General features: G+C 42.2%; 1 protein-coding gene across 1 annotated transcript; it reads left to right on the forward strand.

The window, feature by feature from the left end:
- Positions 1-1,365: 1,365 nt before the first annotated feature.
- LOC306932937 (extracellular calcium-sensing receptor-like) lies at positions 1,366-5,319 on the forward strand (the record flags this gene model as incomplete). The annotated part of the gene is made up of 6 exons (XM_079514910.1): positions 1,366-1,592; positions 1,790-1,940; positions 2,184-2,459; positions 3,880-4,107; positions 4,196-4,319; positions 4,406-5,319. 6 exons carry the CDS (start codon positions 1,366-1,368, stop codon positions 5,317-5,319), a joined length of 1,920 nt encoding a protein of 639 aa, XP_079371036.1.
- Between the last annotated feature and the right edge of the window lie 13,389 nt (positions 5,320-18,708).

Genomic DNA, 18,708 nt, shown 5'->3' on the forward strand with positions numbered 1-18,708 from the left:
GTAAAACTAGCAGTAGTGTCAAAGACACAAAATACAGACAAGGCATTTAGATCGAACATAAGCATGAAAACATCATCTTTGCATAACCAAACACACTTACTGTCAATGGACGCACAACCTCTCACAACAACTCTGCAGTGAAGAATGAACTGGTACTTGCATACTGTGTGGCTTGATTAACTGAGTGAAATACACCTGCTGGTGTCATAGTGACCTAATTAACTCAATAAACTTCACCTGCTTGTGAAAGCCACCACTCTAGGAGGCGGGAGGGGTGAATGTGGACTAAACTGTTCTGGCCTTTTTAACAACGTAACAGAATAGATATTTTGTATTTGTTTTTATTCTGATTTTCCAGTTAAGTCACTATGCTGGTTGTTCCTGTCTGAGCGACCGGACTCAGTTCCCATCCTTCTTCAGAACAATGCCAAGTTTTGTCTTCCAGGTGAACTTCTATAACAATAGATGTGTTGGTATCTAATAGTTCATGTTTCACAAACTGGAATACTCTAACCCATGGGGTGGGGAACTTTGATGTAGGAGAGGGCCACTATATTTCTACACTCACTCCAGAGGGCCACTATATTTCTACACTCACTCCAGAGGGCCACTGTATTTCCACACTCACTCCAGAGGGCCACTGTATTTCCACACTCACTCCAGAGGGCCACTGTATTTCCACACTCACTCCAGAGGGCCACTATATTTCTACACTCACTCCAGAGGGCCACTATATTTCCACACTCACTCCAGAGGGCCACTGTATTTCCACACTCACTCCAGAGGGCCACTGTATTTCCACACTTACTCCAGAGGGCCACTGTATTTCCACACTCACTCCAGAGGGCCACATTGCATATACTGTTGGGTAGAAATATCTTATCTCCATTCTAGCTCAACACGTGTTGCACTGCGACACATTTTGAGTTTGGGATCTTCTATTTTAGCTAATTATTAAAAGACTCCTGAATTATTATTTGCTATTTTTGCTAAGATTAATTGGAATCCTGAAAAATAGGCCTAACATTTTTATTTAATTTCAAATGCATTTATTTATACTTATTATGTTAACTTAAATTAAACATACTTAAATTCAAATACATTGGACATAAAAAGACAATTGAAATTGTAATTATGCTACTAATATTGACCATTATAGATATAATTAAAGTGGGTCATGTTTGCATGTTTGGAATTGTAACAGCTGAAATATAACAATAATATAACAGTATTCCAATATTAACCTGCAGGCCACATAAGTGAACACGGGGCCGCATGTGGCCCCTGAGCCACCGTTTGCCCATGTACTGTATGATCTAACCTAAGTACATTTCCGTCCATTCTTCATCCACTCAGGTGCGAGCTATGCTCCAGACTATGAGGTGGTTCGAGTGGACGTGGGTAGGACTGCTGTTCAGTGATGATGATGCTGGCCGTGACGCCGCCCAATTGTTCCAGTCTGGCCTGGACCAGTCTGGTCTGGGTTGTGTGGCTTATTCAGAGGCTCTGCCCTTCCACAATGACCTGGATAAACTCCAGAGGATTGTCTCTGTGATGAAGACGTCCACAGCTCGTGTGGTCATTGCATTCACGTATGCGAGCTACATGTTTAATGTCTTGGATGAGGTTTGTGTTACGATCTGTGGAGGATGTTAATTTAGGGATTCGTAATTAGAAGAATCTAAAATGAGAATGTATTGAAAGAAAGACATGCCTTTCATTTATTTCGAAACGATGAACAGGTGGTTAAGCAGAATGTGACAGGTCTGCAATGGATCTTACCTGCCAGTTCAGGTTGGGGAGACGGTTATCTCCAGGCTCCTCACTACCTGCCGTACCTGAGAGGCACCCTGGGTTTTGCCATCCGTCGTGGAGAGATACCAGGTTTCAAGGACTTCCTCTTAAAAATACGTCCTGACAATGACCATGAGGATAGCATAGTAAGTATTTTTGTTTAATTTGATTGTATATTTATGTAATTGTATGTCTTTAAATGTCTCAATGAATTGAATACACAGGACCACAATGGACACAAGCCCTTAGGACATGTTGTGTTATCCTTTTTGCACCATTGTATAATTATAATATAAGTATCTGCAAACTGTGAATGAAGTGAATAATCAATACATTCATTGATTAATTGTATCTACAGGTATTCTTATGAATTAATTGTGTTCTTTCAGGTGAGGCAGTTTTGGGAACACACATTTCAGTGTAAATTTTCACCCCTTCCACCAGAGTGGGTGGACGCTGGTGGAAGGGTGTGTACTGGACAAGAGGACCTGGTAACGGCAGAAACTGATCTGTTGGATGTGTCTGACCTCAGGCCAGAGTACAATGTGTACAAGGCTGTGTATGCTCTGGCCCACGCCCTCCATGACATGTTGCAGTGTGTGCCAGGAAGAGGGCCTTTCCCTGGGCACAGCTGTGCCACTTTGCAGACAGTACAACCATGGCAGGTGGGATATTAATTGAGTTAACCTGTAGGCTTATTTTCATTTATTGTTTATTTGCACATTTAAAAACAACACATTTGAAAAAAACAACATATTATTGGGTTGTGCAGGTGAGACTTAGAAAATCCTGTGGGGTTTATGAAGTTAGACCGGCAGGTGGATGGATTATGACAGCTCTGTTCCGCTGCTCTGTCGGTCCGTTCGGCAGCCGCGGTCCAGCCGCCTCAACTGCCGGTAACAGCCGTGGCGCTGCCGGGGGGGGGCAGCATGTGCTGGGGGATTATGTCACTCCACTGCCGCTCCATCCCGTGGCCGCCGCTTCTCGCAGCAACTGTCGGTAAACTGCCGGTAACAACTGCCGGGAGAAGGGGCGGCAGCTGCCAGGGAAACTGGGGGGATTATGACACTCGACTGCCATTCGCTTCCGCGGCAGTGCGTTTGGTCCGACATGCGTTGCGTGGTGCTTGCGGTTATGGTTAAGGGTAAGGGTTTGGGGTAGAGTGTCAGACTGATGCCGCCGGGAAACACTACCGACTGCCGCTGGTGTTCCGCGGCAGATGCCGCTGCCGGAAAATGCACTCGCACTCTCTCCTACATTGAAGAGGCTGACTTTTGAAGGTGGTCTTTATAGAGCGTCGCAGTCCCGCCCCCTACCAGGGACCAGGAAATGATTCTCCGTTCATTTTCCTCATAGACATTTCAGAAAGTATTTATTTAAAGACGTTTACGCCGCGGACAAAGCCAACTCGAGTCGTGACAAATCATGACAACAAACACAATTTTTTGGGCCGAACAAATAATTAGAAAGAAGAAAAAAACGGCAGGTTACACTTTGTTGTTTTTCTTCTTTGTAATTATTTGTTTGGTCCAAAATATTGTTTGTGTGGTCATGAGTTGTCACGACTCCAGTTGGCTTTGTCCGCGGCGTAACCGTCTTTAAATAAATACTTTTTGAAATGTCTATGGGAAAAATGCATTGGGATTCATTTCCTGGTCCATGGCAGGGGGCGGGACTGCGACGCTCTATAGGGGGTTAGGTGGTAATCACATGTTCTTCTGAAGGTGGTATTTTAAATAAAATACACGTTTACCGCTGTGTCTTCTTGTCTTGTCTTCTTCTTCTCTCTTCATTATGCAATAATCACACAAGATGCAGAAGTCTTCCTCACTCCTAATTCTCAACAAATGTGGGTGACATTATGAATATGGTTTTGTTCAAAGGCAATGCATAATGTAAGGGGTAGAGCACATGATTTAGTAATGAGGCTGGTGGTGGAAGATAGCAACTCAGCAACAGGAACACCCCTTGCACAATGCTTAAATCCCCAAATAGTGTGTAGCGTGACTTGGGCACATAATAGGACCCTTAAGTATGTTTTTAAAGTCTCTTGCGCTTCATGTTTCTGATCATCACCATTTCTAGCTTCTCTATTACCTGGAAAAGGTCAACTTCACCACATCTGGTGGTGATCGTGTATACTTTGATGAGAATGGTGATGCTTTACCAATCTTCGATATATTGAACTGGGCGTGGCTCCCTGATGGAAGCACAAAGATTCACAATGTAGGTGTGGTCAAGATGACAGCCTCCGGAGATGAAGAATTCACCCTCGATGAAGACAGAATCTTCTGGAACTTTCAATCTGCAAAAGTAATTTCAGCTTTCTAAAATGTTTAATTGAGCTCATGATGTGAATGAAATTTATATTTAAACTGATCATTTTTACTTTCCTCTGTAGCCTCCTCGGTCGGTGTGCAGTGAGAGCTGTTCTCCTGGAACCCGTGTGTTCAGAAGGAAAGGAGAACCTGTCTGCTGCTACGACTGCATTGCTTGTTCTGAGGGAGAGTTCAGCAATGAGACAGGTAGGGTTACATAATGTAGCTACAGTATATGTACAGAAGGTTATAAGAAGATACGTGTGTCCCTTTAATCTTGTCCTATTTGTTAGACTCTACAGATTGCACCGTGTGTCCAGAGGACTTCTGGTCCAGTCCCCAGCGTGACCACTGTGTCCCTAAGAGCATTGAGTTCCTGTCCTACCATGAGGACCTGGGAATCTCCTTAACAACCATCTCACTGCTAGGAACATTTGTCTGTGCTATTGTCCTGGGGATCTTTGTTTATCATAAAGAGACGCCCATGGTCCGCGCCAACAACTCAGAACTCAGCTTCCAACTATTGCTTTCACTCAAACTATGTTTCTTGTGCACACTCCTGTTCATTGGCCGTCCCAGACTCTGGACTTGTCAGCTGAGGCATGCAGTATTTGGGATCAGCTTTGTGCTGTGTGTCTCCTGCATCCTGGTAAAGACTATGGTGGTGCTGGCTGTGTTCAAGGCCTCCAAGCCTGGTGGTGCAGACATCATGAAGTGGTTTGGTGCTATACAGCAGAGAGGAACAGTTCTGATTCTTACTTCAATCCAGGCAATAATCTGCATAGTCTGGCTTGTGTCTGCCTCACCAACCCCTCATAAAAACACACAATACTATTCTGAAAAGATAGTCTATGAGTGCAATGTTGGATCAACAGTTGGTTTTGCGGTGTTACTAGGTTATATTGGCTTACTAGCACTCCTCAGTTTCCTCCTAGCATTCATGGTAAGGAATCTTCCAGACAACTTCAATGAAGCCAAGTTAATTACTTTCAGCATGTTGATATTCTGTGCCGTGTGGATAGCCTTCATACCAGCATATATCAGCTCTCCTGGCAAATATGCAGATGTAGTGGAGGTGTTTGCTATTTTAGCATCTAGTTTGGGCATTTTGCTCGCGCTGTTTGGACCAAAGTGTTATATAATCCTTTTGAAACCTGAGAAAAACACAAAGAAGTCCATCATGGGTCGAGGTGCCACCAAGACGTAGAATCACAAATTAAATGTCAAAACAGATTATTTGTGTGTATTTTACATGTATATGGATATATCGGATTTCTGATGGTAGAAGTTGATAGTAGATTAAGTAGAAGATTCAATTACTACTACTACTACTACTACTACTACTACTAATATTGAGTTTAAAATAATTAACTGGAAAATAATATATATATTTTGTAATGTGAAATAAATAGCTGATAACCTTGTTAGTAATAGAGTCCGTTTTCTACCATATTAAACTACATCTAGTCAGAGATACAAACATCTATTATCTGGGATAAAGGAGAAGTTGATTACCCTCCCTTAGAGACTGTTTGTTGATGTTAGAGCCATATTGACAATAAACCATGTGCACCTCTCCATTATCTGTGGGTCAAAATACTAAGTATGTACAGTAAGAGGCAAATTATGTATCGGTTTTAAATTGGCAAATATAGCCTTTGTGTCAAACAGCATTACTTTGTGAAGGCCTCTGGTTTCAAAGGGTTAAAGCTGCTTTGATTAATATTGTCAAAAACATATTTCAAAACATACAAGAGATATTGGATATTTTTCAACATGGAAACAATTGATGATTATGCAAAACATATTGTGATTATCTTAAATAATTGCGATTAGGCGATTATTTAATTAATACATGTGAAGATTGAACATTGAACAAAATGTATATAACAGTAATATTCAGTTCGGTGACGATAGGCCTACTGTTCTCACCACATTTGGGATAAGCCGCTTTGTAATTTGTAATTCGTGCTTTGTAATGACATTGGCATGACTCACATGCTGATGCCGTTTAGCTATAATGAGTTAATAAATCATAGTCTATAGAACAGGTACTTGTCTTGCTTTTTATTGTGTTTATATTCTATAACTTACTTAGGGAATACCCTGAAGAAGGCAACTTGTTGCCGAAACGTTGGAAAAATACATTTTTATGGCATCGTGACTACGAGATGTGCCTGTGCGGCCTCTTTCCTTTTTAGTCTATATTCTATAACTTAGCCATTAATAATAATAATAATAATGGTTTGTATTTATAACGCACTTTATATTCGTCAAAATCTCAAAGTGCTACAGTTCTCACAGATGTGTACCCAGATAGTGTAGGCTATTTTATACAAGCTGTAATCCTTGTTGATAATCATGATAAAATGGCACCATGTTTTTCTACTATGTCTGTGTTCATAAGAGGGCTGTGGGCAGTTCAGAAACCCGTCCACCAGTGACTTTATCGATGGGGAATCCAAGCTAATAGAAAATGCAGGCTTTCTAGTCCTGAAAAGTTGCAATGTGAAAATGGAAGCCATCGTTCTCACGATAATACAAATCTAAAATATTGTTTAAAAAAAAATCAGCCTAACGATGATGTCAATGGTTCGAAGTGAACTATGGAATTGTGCGTTTTTTGTCTGTCAGTGTACGCAAAATCCCCATACATGGGGAAATCCCATTATATTCTGCCCAGGTCTCGTGACATCACTATGACATAATCAGGTATGATAGTAAATCAGGATCATATAGTAAATTTGACCTGCTGTCGCAAATAAGCCCATATATGGAGATCCCTGATGTCATCAATATTAATATATGGATATATGTCAAGAACATTCAATATGTTGATCCTTGCCCATCCGTCCTTCCTCTTCGATGTCTCCCTTTTTTTTTTTAACTCTTTATTTTTTGAATTTTTGAATATGCAAGAGACACAAAAGACAAACAAGGCATACATTAAAACAAAAACATCAACAGAAGAAACAGAATAATAATAAAAAACAAAACAAACAAACAAACAAACAAATGAGGTCACGGGATGTACAGCAACAAGCAACAACAATACATATTACAGACTTGGATTTATTGACAACCGGAAAGACACAGCCCATATTCACTCCATATCCGCCCCCCCAGCCAAATACTCTATCCATTTCTCCCATCTTCTTTCACCCAGCTCTTTTTGCAGTCTCAGAGAATAGGTCATCTGTTCTAGGAGATGTAGTTGTTTCACAATGTTGATAAATAGGTCAGCAGTAGGACAATTCTTTTGTAACCAATTTCTTGTAATAGCTTTTTTGCTTGCTACAAGTAAAATCTTAAGTAAGTAGGAGTCATCCTGATTTAGCCCATCTGGGAGTTGTCCTAGGTACAAAGATGTGAATGTATCATCTATTCCAAAACCCATAATGTTTGAGATAAGTGTTGTCACTTCCTTCCAAAATGGTTGAATTACAGGACAAGACCAAAAGACATGTGCATGATCAACCACTGTATCTCCACATTCTCTCCAACAGTCCATGTGGTTGCCAGTCTGTTTGGACTTCTGTTTTGGAGTAATAAAGAAGCGAATCTGGTTTTTCCAACAAAAGTCTCTCCAAATCAAGGAATTAGTGGTCGTTGATTGCGTTTTCCATGTATTCATCCATACTTCATCACTTATATCAATGCCCATCTCTTTTTCCCATCTCTCTTTCACATACATTGTAGAATCCTTTTTCAACGACATAAGTCCATTATATAGTTTACTCACAAGACCCCTATTACTTCCTGAGCCATAAGCATTTGTAAATATAGTGATTAGACTTGTTGTAATACCTGGAGTAGACCCTTTTACCTTTTTACCAAAATAATCCCTTACCTGCAAGTATCTAAAAAAGTCCTGGTTAGCCAACCCATATTTCTGCTTTAAGTTTTCAAAACTATCAATATCTCCATTTCTAATCATAGTACATATAGAGGTGATGCCATTGTGGTGCCATTGTTTGTACCTATTGTCTAATACTGCTGGTATGAAGTCAGGGTCATATGCTGGCCATCTTAAAAGTTTTGCCTCCCTCTGAAGATGGAAGCGTTTAACAACTTCCAGCCATATTTTGAACGATAAATTTACCCACTGACTCCTCGTCTGAAACAGTCCTTTCTCTCTGTCAGTGCAACCCAATAGTGACTGTATTGGTATATCCATCAGGGATAACTCTATGCTTTTCCATTTTGCAATGTAGGGTCGGTTACACCAATATACCAAGGGTCTTAGCTGAGCTGCTAGATAATAGTCCCTTAAAGATGGGAGAGACATGCCTCCTCTCTCTCGGGGCAGTTGTAAGGTAGAAAATTTCACCCTTGGCCTTTTTTTATCCCAAATAAAACGTGAGATATGTTTATTCCATTCCCTGAATTGTTTTAAAGGTATTTCCACTGGCAGTGACAAAAAAAGGTATAGTAATCTGGGTAAAATTACCATTTTGACTGCTCTTATTCTGCCACCTAAATCGAGAGGAAGCACGCTCCACCTGCCAAGATCATCATACATTTTTTCCGTTGCACCTTTGTAATTTACGTCAAACAATTGCGACAGGTCCTTGGGCAAATTCACACCTAGATATTTAATATGAATGAATATGAATACCAATTAAAATTGTATTTTGTTATGTTTTCTTGTGTAGGATTGTAATTGAATGTCAATACCTGGGTTTTATTTACATTAAGGGCATACCCTGAGTAAGAACCATATGTTTCCAATATTTCCATCAGTGTAGGTAGACCCGAACCTGGGTCCATGATTGTGACAAGGACATCATCAGCATACAACCCGATTTTATATTCTTCTCCACCTATGGATATCCCCTTTAATCTTATTTCCTCTCTAATTGCTTGGGCCAGCGGCTCGATGAAAAGATTGAAGAGGCTCGGACTGCTTGGGCAGCCCTGACGGCATCCACGTTCCAGGGCTATGGGATCGGAAAGACTACCATTTATTTTTTATCCTTGCTGTAGGGGAAGAATAGAGTGCTTGAATGCGTTGTATAAAACCCTCACAAAAAACAAATCTGTGCATTACTAAGTAGAGGAAGTCCCAATCCATGCTGTCGAAGGCAGCCCTAGCATCCAGACTGATTACGATAGCGCTGGATTTTTCATTATTAATCTGCTCAATAACATGTAAAGCCCTCCTTATATTATCTTGGGTTTGCCTAGTTTTCAAAAAACCCGATTGGTCCTCATCGATGAGAAATGTCATTGCCTCCTCCATCCTCCTTGTTAAAATTGAGGTATATAGCTTATAATCTGTGTTTAACACACTTATGGGTCTATAATTCCCACATTCCGTTTTATCCTTTCCTTCCTTGGGGATAACAGATATAAAGGCTTCATTCCATGATGGTGGAAGATGACTTTCCTTTAACGTGAAATTAAAACACTTCTGCAGTAGGGGGAGTAAGTGTTCCCTCATAGCCTTATACCACTCAGGTGGAAATCCATCAGTGCCAGGGGATTTATTGGAGTTTAGGCTAGAAATGGCTTCATCTATTTCTTCTTGTGTTATTGGTGAAATTAGTTTTTTATTCATCATTGTGTCAATTGAGGGGAGGTCTAGTGATTCCAAAAAATCAACAATTGTTTGTTTATCTGCCCTGTCCGGTTGGGAGTATAGTGATTTAAAATGTGTTTCAAATGCATTCTGTATGCTATCCATATTACTGGTAATTTTATTTGTAACTGGGTCTCTAATTTTATATATGGTGTTTTCGGCCTGTTGTTTTCTAAGCCTCCAGGCTAAAAGCCTCGACGCCTTAGGGCCAGCCTCGTAATATCTTTGCTTCATAAATCTTAGATTTTTTTCCACTTCTTCACTCAGTACTTTGTCTATTTCTTGTTTAATATTTTTTATTTGGTTTTTTATTGTAGGTTCCTTGTTTGTAACATGCGCTTGTTCTAACTCCCTCAGTTGTTCTTGTAGTTTCGAAAAATGTTCAGCCTTTGCCTTTTTTATCCTAGCTGTTCGGGCTATAATTTTCCCTCTGAGAACTGCTTTAGCTGCATCCCACAATATACCTGGGTCCACGTCTCCCCTGTCATTATCCTGTAAATATTCAGTTAGGTCTGATTCCATTTCTTCTCTAAATACAGCATTATTTAAAAGGCTGGTATTCATTCTCCAAAGTGTTTTTCTCCTTCTACCATCTAAATGAAAAGTCAAGTATACCCCTGAGTGATCAGAAAGGTCTCTCTGGCCCACTCTGCACTCCTTCAACCTGTGCAAGTCTGCATTGAACACAAATATATAATCTAGTCTTGTATGAACAGAATGTCTTGCACTAAAGAAAGTGTACCCTGGGGCTGATCCATGCATGGCACGCCACACATCAATTAAACCCAAGTCTGCTAATACCTTTTTAATGCGTTTTTCTGTAGGGGTTCTCTTTCTCTTTTTGTTTGTTGAGTCCGAGTCATGGAGCGTAGCATTTAAGTCACCACCAAAAAACAAAGTACCATATGATTCAGCTGCGATCAAATCAAATATTTTTTTGTAGAAAGACATAGTACTGCCCGGGGGAGCATAGACATTAAATAATGTAACTTCTTTTTGGTCCAACTTTCCCTTCAATAGAACATATCTGCCCTCTTTATCAATTAATTTGGATATGAGTTCAAACTGAATCGAGTTAGAAATCAGGATAGCAACCCCTCTTTTTTTACCGTTTTTATATGAGGAGAAATAAGTGTTCCTAAACCCCATTTTCTTTAATTTTTCGTGTTCTGCATCAGACAGGTGTGTTTCCTGCCAGAAAGCAATATTTATCTTCTCCCTCTTCATTTTTGATATAATTTTGCTCCTCTTAATGGGGCTATTTAACCCATTTACATTTAGGGATAATAAGTTATAATGTTGAAGAGTCATATTTTTTTTTGCATTGAACCCTGTGTGAGTAATACTACAGCCCCAACAAGCGAGCCCTGTAATCTAGATTTTGAACAAATAGGTAACCTAGACCTCAAGCCTGTGGTTCCAACAAAAACCTGCATTTCAAAGAACATACATTGTACCTGTAACAACAACAGCCCGGACCTCAGCAGAAAACAAAAACAAAAAGACAATAAAACAGAACAAAAAAACACAGAGAATTTCCTAGGGAAATAAAAGACATCTGTATGTCTTTAAAGTAATGAGGGGATCTGGCCACTAGGTGGGGCCCCTCTCTAGCTAATAGAACAAGCAAAAAAAAAGTGGCGTCAGTTCACAGTACAAGTATCAGCCCGTAATCATTACTTTTTTAAACGTATTCAAAGGATATTTATCATTTGTATGATTAACTGTATCACACACCGTGCTCCAAGAGGTCGGAGATAGGTCGTTCACCTCTTATCAGGACGTTTCTCCAAGACTCCAACTTCTCCTGTATCGTCAGAGTCCGTCCTGCGGTATTCACTCAGCCTCTCTCGAACCTGTTGTTGAAAGCGCTGTTTAGCTCCTTGCGACGCACGTCTGGGTCCCACTATCTCCCAAGGCAGAAGTTGGGTCAGCGCCTCCGCAGTCATGCCCTTCTTCTTCTTGGTGGTGGCCGGGACGATATCACCGATGTCGATTCCTCTCTTCCGCAAGTCCTCCGCTGCTTGTAGTGCGCTGTCGTAAACAACGGCACCAGTGTCCAATTCAACTCTCATTCTGGTCATCGGGGTTTGAAATCGTATCTTCTTCTGTAGTAGGGCTTTTTTAACAGGAACATATTCTTTTCTCTTTTTTTGCACTTCGTCTGCGTAATCATGATCGAAATACACCCGTTTTCCATTAATGCACGGCCCAGGCTTTTTCTTCCAAGCGGTGTGGATGACTCTCTCCTTCACTGTGAATTGAAGAAATCGAATCACCATAGAGCGTGGCGGGGCGGTCGCGGGGGGCTTTGGTCCGACCCTGTGGGCTCGCATAATTCCTAAGCTCTGGTTTTGACCCAAATCCAAGTCCCCAAGTTCAGTCTTTATCAAATTTTCAACAAACTTGATTGTGGAGCCCCCCTCCTCCGCCAGTTCAGCCCCTTCAGGAATGGAGTATATTCTTATGTTTTCGCGTCTGGAGTACCCTTCCATAAAAGAAACTTTATCTTGTAGTACCTGTTGGTCGGATAGCAGTTGAAGAAGAGTGTCCTTGACACCAATGTCCCATCTTTCCATATTAGCAAGGCCTTCCTCCATTTCCCCGACACGTTTCACTGCTCCGTCCAGCCGGTCCGTCGAATCCTGTATTTTCTGGTTTATTTCAGTCTTAAACTCCTCCATTTGTTTTTTAATATCTTCTCGGAAGCCTATACGGAATTCAGCGAGATCTTTTTTCAGTTCGGCTTGCATTGTAGCCAAACCCGCGGTCATAACTTCACTCACAACTTTGCGAAGTGAATCCACCGTCTCCATGTCGGGACACCGGGCTATGCTGTTGCCGCCTCCTCCATCTTGTCCTGCTGTTGTTTTCCCAGCGTTCGCGTCCTCCTCGTTCCTCTGTTCAACAGCGGTGTTTCTTAACTCATATTTTCCTTTTTTACCCTGATTCTTTTCCCCATTCATTATTCACTCAGTTTGTATAAATCTGGATGTATAAAATTTACTAAATTAGGGGAATATATGGGCTGATACCCGGAGCTCTGTTACTAAGCTGCCATCTTGTGTAGCGTCACCGGAAACTCCCCTTCGATGTCTCCTTTTTGACTGATACCTGTCCATTTAAACTCTAGAAGGGCCTGCCCCAAAGTAATTAGTGCAGCCGGCAGCCAGCGAAAACTAGAGTTCTCAACAGGCCCGAAAATTAAGTCCCGGCCCTAACTGGGCCCTCCCTCATCAAACCCCGTACACTCAAGACACTGCCCCCGCTGCCACCATTAGATCTCCATATATGGAGCTGACCTGTTCTGACATTCCATAATGTTGATCTGACCTCATCAAACCCTGTACCCTGTACACACCTGTACTCCCTCAGGTGTCTTACTGGTACTGTATAGGCGTATTAACACACCTGTACTCCCTCAGGTGTCTTACTGGTACTGTATAGGCCTATTAACACACCTGTACTCCCTCAGGTGTCTTACTGGTACTGTATAGGCCTATTAACACACCTGTACTCCCTCAGGTGTCTTACTGGTACTGTATCAGGCCTATTAACAATTTACAATGTGAAGTTGCCATTTCAGCGTCCTGTCCTGTCCTGTTCTGTCCTGTCCTGTCCTGTCCTGTTCTGTCCTGTTCTGTCCGTTGTGTTCTCAATACAAATCTATTCAGGGCTTTATTGGCAGCATGAGAAAACATTGCGAGTCAAAAGGCAACCGAATGAAGTGCGGTGGTGCCACCTAGTGGCTATCTTCTTTTTGAGTGGTTGCCACTCTGACTTTATTGGATAAAATACATATAGTCACTTAGACAAGCCTAAAACATACAGTATGTCCGTGTCCTTTTTATGGACTTCTCCTCTGCTTTGAATATGGTCCAACCCCGTCTTCTCCTAAAACGCCTGTGTGACCTGAACGTCAGTAGTAATGTAATTCTGTGGATTAGGGAGTTTCTGAGAGAGAGACCCCAACGAGTCTGTATTAATAACACTCTGTTCTGACTGCCTTGTCCTAAACACTGGCGTTCCACAGGGGTGCGTTTTATCCCCTCTGTTATTTTCCCTATACACAAATGAGTTGAAATACAACAACAAAGAGTTCTCTCTCATAAAGTACGCTGATGACATGGCCTTGGTTGCCTGCCTGCAGGACGTTTCCAGTCCCTCCTACTCCCAGCACTTTGACCGTATTGCCACCTGGTTTGACCTTAATGTCACTAAGACCAAGGAGCTGTGTTTGGGAGGGGGGGCAGGATCAGAGGGTTCAGGGTCCATCTTTAGGCCTGTTACTATGAGTGGGGAGGAAGTGGAGCAGGTCAGTGACTTTAAATATCTGGGAACGACCATAGACAATAAACTCACCTTTCAGACCAATGCAGATAACATCTACAAAAATGCAAGGCATCGGCTTTATCTTCTCAGGAAACGGATACGTTTTAATGCTAGTAAACACACGCTGACCATGGTCTATAGATCACTCACTGAGAGTGTTCTCACTGTTCGGTTATTTGGCGAAGTTGTGCCGGGGCTCCGACCAGCCCTGCAGTAGGCAGATTATAGAGACTAATACGCACAGGGTGAACTAAATGTTCCAATAATAGCTTATATTTTATGAACTCAAACGTGCATTTTATAGGCTTTTATTAATTCATATTAATCAAACATACATCAATCATACACACGTTCTGTTCACTCTCCCCCGTTACAATATGTAAGTAATACAACACTGCATGGCTTTGCACTTTGCTAATTGCTGTCTCCTACTTTGCTCGGCAGAGTTTAGCTATCATTTCACACTCTAAACTGTCCCAGGATCAGCTCCGTCTCGGAACTATCGGATCTTGGTAAAGCTTAGCTTCCTTGATGACTTTCAGACTTAGTTCAATCACACATTAAGTGGTTTTAAATCTACATTATCATGAATTAAACTTCATTAATAAATGATCGGACACAAGAAACACAAGAACACTTGGTTACAATCTAAACATCATATCACATCAATTATGAATAATGCACAATTATATATAGCATTTAATACATACCGCTGGCGTCTGCCTGCTACATGTATCACGTTCGTTGGTATTGGTGAATCTAGTCTAATACCAGGCATACAGAATACTTAATGCAAGTCCTCTGACTGAAATCACACCTCCATGCTAAACACTTTCAACCAATCAGAAGCCACTGAACTTCCTTTCTGGTAGCAGAGCAGTCAGCTCCCATTACAGTCCCTGTAATGTGTGCCCAACTGCTATTTCTGCCTAGATTAAAACTGTTTAGACTATTACAGATCTATCATTTAGGCTTTTTACCAACCCAATATATAATAGGTTATTAGAACACATTTAAACAATTGAAGAGGAATTAAAGATTAAAGTTACTTATTCCACATTGACATGTGCCCAGCCTAGTGAGTCTCTCCTCTGAGAAGGAGTCATAATGGCCTGTCTCACAACAGGAAGAGGCCGTAAAACGCCCGAATCCACCGGTCTGTATGTAGAATGGAATGTGGGGACCTGAAGCTCTCCCACTCTAGAGAGCTGCATATATCTCCTATCAATCTGACCCAATATATAATTTCCCATTATGAGTACAAATCTCGCACACCCATAAATAACACGACACTCCTCACGTCAGATTATGAAAATTGATATGGATATTAATTTTTCATAATCGGAAAGATTATTTTTGATATTATTTTTTTTCGGAAATATTATCTTTTGATATTTGGGCGCATGCCATTTTTAGTAATTTCAGAACCTGTTAAATAATATTGGATCCACATACTGAAGTTATAACGTTATACAACTTTAAAAAACACATTAAAATAAAACACAACATATTAACTGCATAAATCAATAAAAAATGAAAATAATAAAAGGTTTTTACATGCGTCGATATCGTGGACATTTTTGTAATTATCCCAACGCACCCTTAAGTATTAAATTCAGTTACAGCTAATCAAACTTATGTAATACTTGTAATAATGTGAGCTGGAAGTAAGACTAAAAGTCTCCCCCCTTTTATCTTGACACCTCCCCTCTGGAGAGGTGCTGTTTCTGCCATGTCATGTCAGCCAGGGGTCAACCTGAACGACATGCACTTTGTTTCACCCATGTCCGTTTATTTGTATGGCTGTTGCCTGGACAAAGGTTTAGATTACTATCTAACACATCCCCCTTAACACATCAGTTTTGAGGAAGAAGACAGTTTCTTACACACAAGTCTGTTTAAGTTTATCTTTAAGAAAACATGACCTCCTGTGCTCACCCATTGCTGTAATGACTCTTTGCCTACAGGATGGGCTTCAGTTAACTAACATGATCACAAAACCTGTTTTAGTATTTTGCTACTTCTTTGTTAGTTACTTCAAATTGTGATTTAACAAAATAATCGATTTTGCATTTCAACAACTTGGTGTCATTTGACTTAACTTTTTGGATTTTTTAATTTGACTTTAACAAAAGCAACCCAATTGAAAATTGCAAATCCTTGCAACATTTTAACCACATTATGTGTCTTTCACACATGCAGTCCCTGTGTGTGTTAGTTTGTGCGTGTGCGCACATGCGCTCAGGCACAACCCACTTGCACTTTGAGAGACAGCGTTCCCCCCTCCCAATCGAAGGAAACGTAATCATTTTTACCAGCATTCTTTCACATTTGTCCATAAGGACTTAATTGGCACAAATTAAATCCATTTACCTGCAACTTGTTGTATAGTACAGGTATAATGAACCCACATACATCATCACATTTATATGCACAGATCAGACACACATCTCGTGTGTGAGCGTGTGTGTGCGTGTGCGTGCGTGTGTGTGTGTGTGTGTGTGTGCTGTGTGTGTGACATCTTATTGTCACTGAAGCCCCAATGTTCCCTGCGGTGTAGGAACAAAATGGGTAGAGAGAGCATTTCACATGCTACTCTTTCTGTGTCAGACAGCTCTGATCTCGCCGCCTGAAAATCCATTTCCATCTTTTTTCAGGATCTAACAAGACAGGTGCCTTCTTGGCCTTCTTCTCAGCCGCTTTGCAGACTCGGCACAACAAATGTGTCTGCACTGCGGTCTGGTGCTTTTTTGGTGGTTGCCCAGCCGGGGTTTTCTGTACCAGACTGGACTTTGCCATTCCCGATTTGCCACCCCTCACGAGGGCAATCGTCGGGCGTGGCGTTTCATAACCACACTCAAATTTCAAGACCGGACCGGTCTCTGGCTCACCTTGACCCCTCACGAAGGTCACCCCAGGGTGCCTGGTGTGTGGGTCATGCTCCTCCCCCACCGCCCGTTGAACGCGTAGACTTATGATGGCACCAGTAATGCCACCAATCACGCTCGGCGTTTCTGTGGTGATGAGGTTCGATGACTCGTCGGCCTTGCCCACGGCGTTTGCGGGCATGGCTCTGATGATGAACGGTGAGGCGTAGGCAGCGTCCAGGTTCTGCGTTCCTGGAAAGATGCTCACCTCTTCCGCTCCTGTCGACAGCTGCTCTGCTGCTGCTGCCTGTCCTGTGTCATTCACAGGTGCGACGTCTGCCGCTCGTTGGTTTCCCACTTCGATGTTCGGCGAATCCTCCTCTGTCGAAGGCTGCGGAACTGTCGCGTGGTTCTCGTAGGTTCCCTCAGCTCTGCCCCTAGCCACTGGTCCGCTAGGGTACTGACTGAGGGCTTGTCCTGTCGTGGATTCGTTGCCCACGGTAGAGGGTTCCGGCTCTCCTGCATGGTTACTGCAAGCACCAGGCTCCTCCGTTGTGACAGGCTCCATCTGCTCCCAGCCTGGATGGCTGGTAGCCCTGTCTCTTCGCCCCTCTGGGGCTGTCTCGGTCCCCGCTGACACCGTGTCCTCTCCTCGCCCCTCTGGGGTGGTCGACTCGGTCCCCGCTGGCACAGTAGGCTGGATGTCACATCCGTCTCCCCACGGCGCTGCTTCTTCTGCGGGCTTTAGCACGCCCCCCTCTGGTGTGGGCTGTTCTCCTCTCCTGCTATCTGCAGGAAACTCACAGAGGCCTATCTGGTGGCACCCTGCTGTGTTTACGACACCTCTGGTGTCCCTATCTTGTATTTGACAGATATATTGCATGATTGCTTCGAAACTAAACTGGGAGTATTTCTCCACACAAGTTTCTAACTCATGTCTCTCTTTGTCAGTATTTCGCAGACTGCGCCCACTTTAATGGACAATTCCAAGCTAAATGCTAATTTATAGAAAATAGCTTTGGTTACAGAGCTGCCATCCTGCAGCTCCTTCAAGGAAGCCATTTTCCACCCCCTCTGTCCCTCCCCATAACAAACAGTATGTAAGAAAGTAAGTGAGGCAGGGTTAGTGGTTAATTGACTTCACACTCATTCATTCACTCAAGTAAATGGTTAGTTTTCGCCCAGCTTTAATTAGCGGACTTCTGACACAGTCACTGTGCCTATTTTACCGGGCGCGATTTCACAACGCGTCGGTCTCTTATTTCCCATGACCTCAGTCACAGAGCAATAAGCATGCAACTCAATCTAGACAAGTCCCTCGTCTCGTTGCGAATAGTTATGACTATGACACTCTCTATGTTATTCTGTTCATAACCATTTTCACCAAATAAACCTTATTTTTAGTAGTCACTACTAGATTTATATTGGCCGCGGGCGGTCAAACTCTATAGCCTAATGGAAACCTGTCACAGGTTTTGCTAGATGCGTCACGCAACAGTTATTATAGACACGCCCTTTCTTTAATGCGCACTTTCAAAGCACGCTTGCAGCGTTAAACTTTATTGATTGTAATACAATTACATCGCCTTTAACGCTGAGTTTAAAACTCTATTCTGTTCTAAACATGTATCATTAAACCAGTCCCCCTGTCAATCCAGTGACTGACAGACTGGTCCAACGGATTTCCCCTGCACTGTCTCAGCACATCTCACATGACAGTGAGAATGAGGAATCTACCCCCCCCCCCCCCCCTCACATGCACTCAACTGCTGTTTCTTAGTGCTGACCCAGCACCCAGCAGGAAATTACTTTTATT

Source organism: Electrona antarctica (genome assembly GCF_951216825.1).
Source record: "Electrona antarctica genome assembly, chromosome: 11".
Taxonomy (NCBI): Eukaryota; Metazoa; Chordata; class Actinopteri; order Myctophiformes; family Myctophidae; genus Electrona; species Electrona antarctica.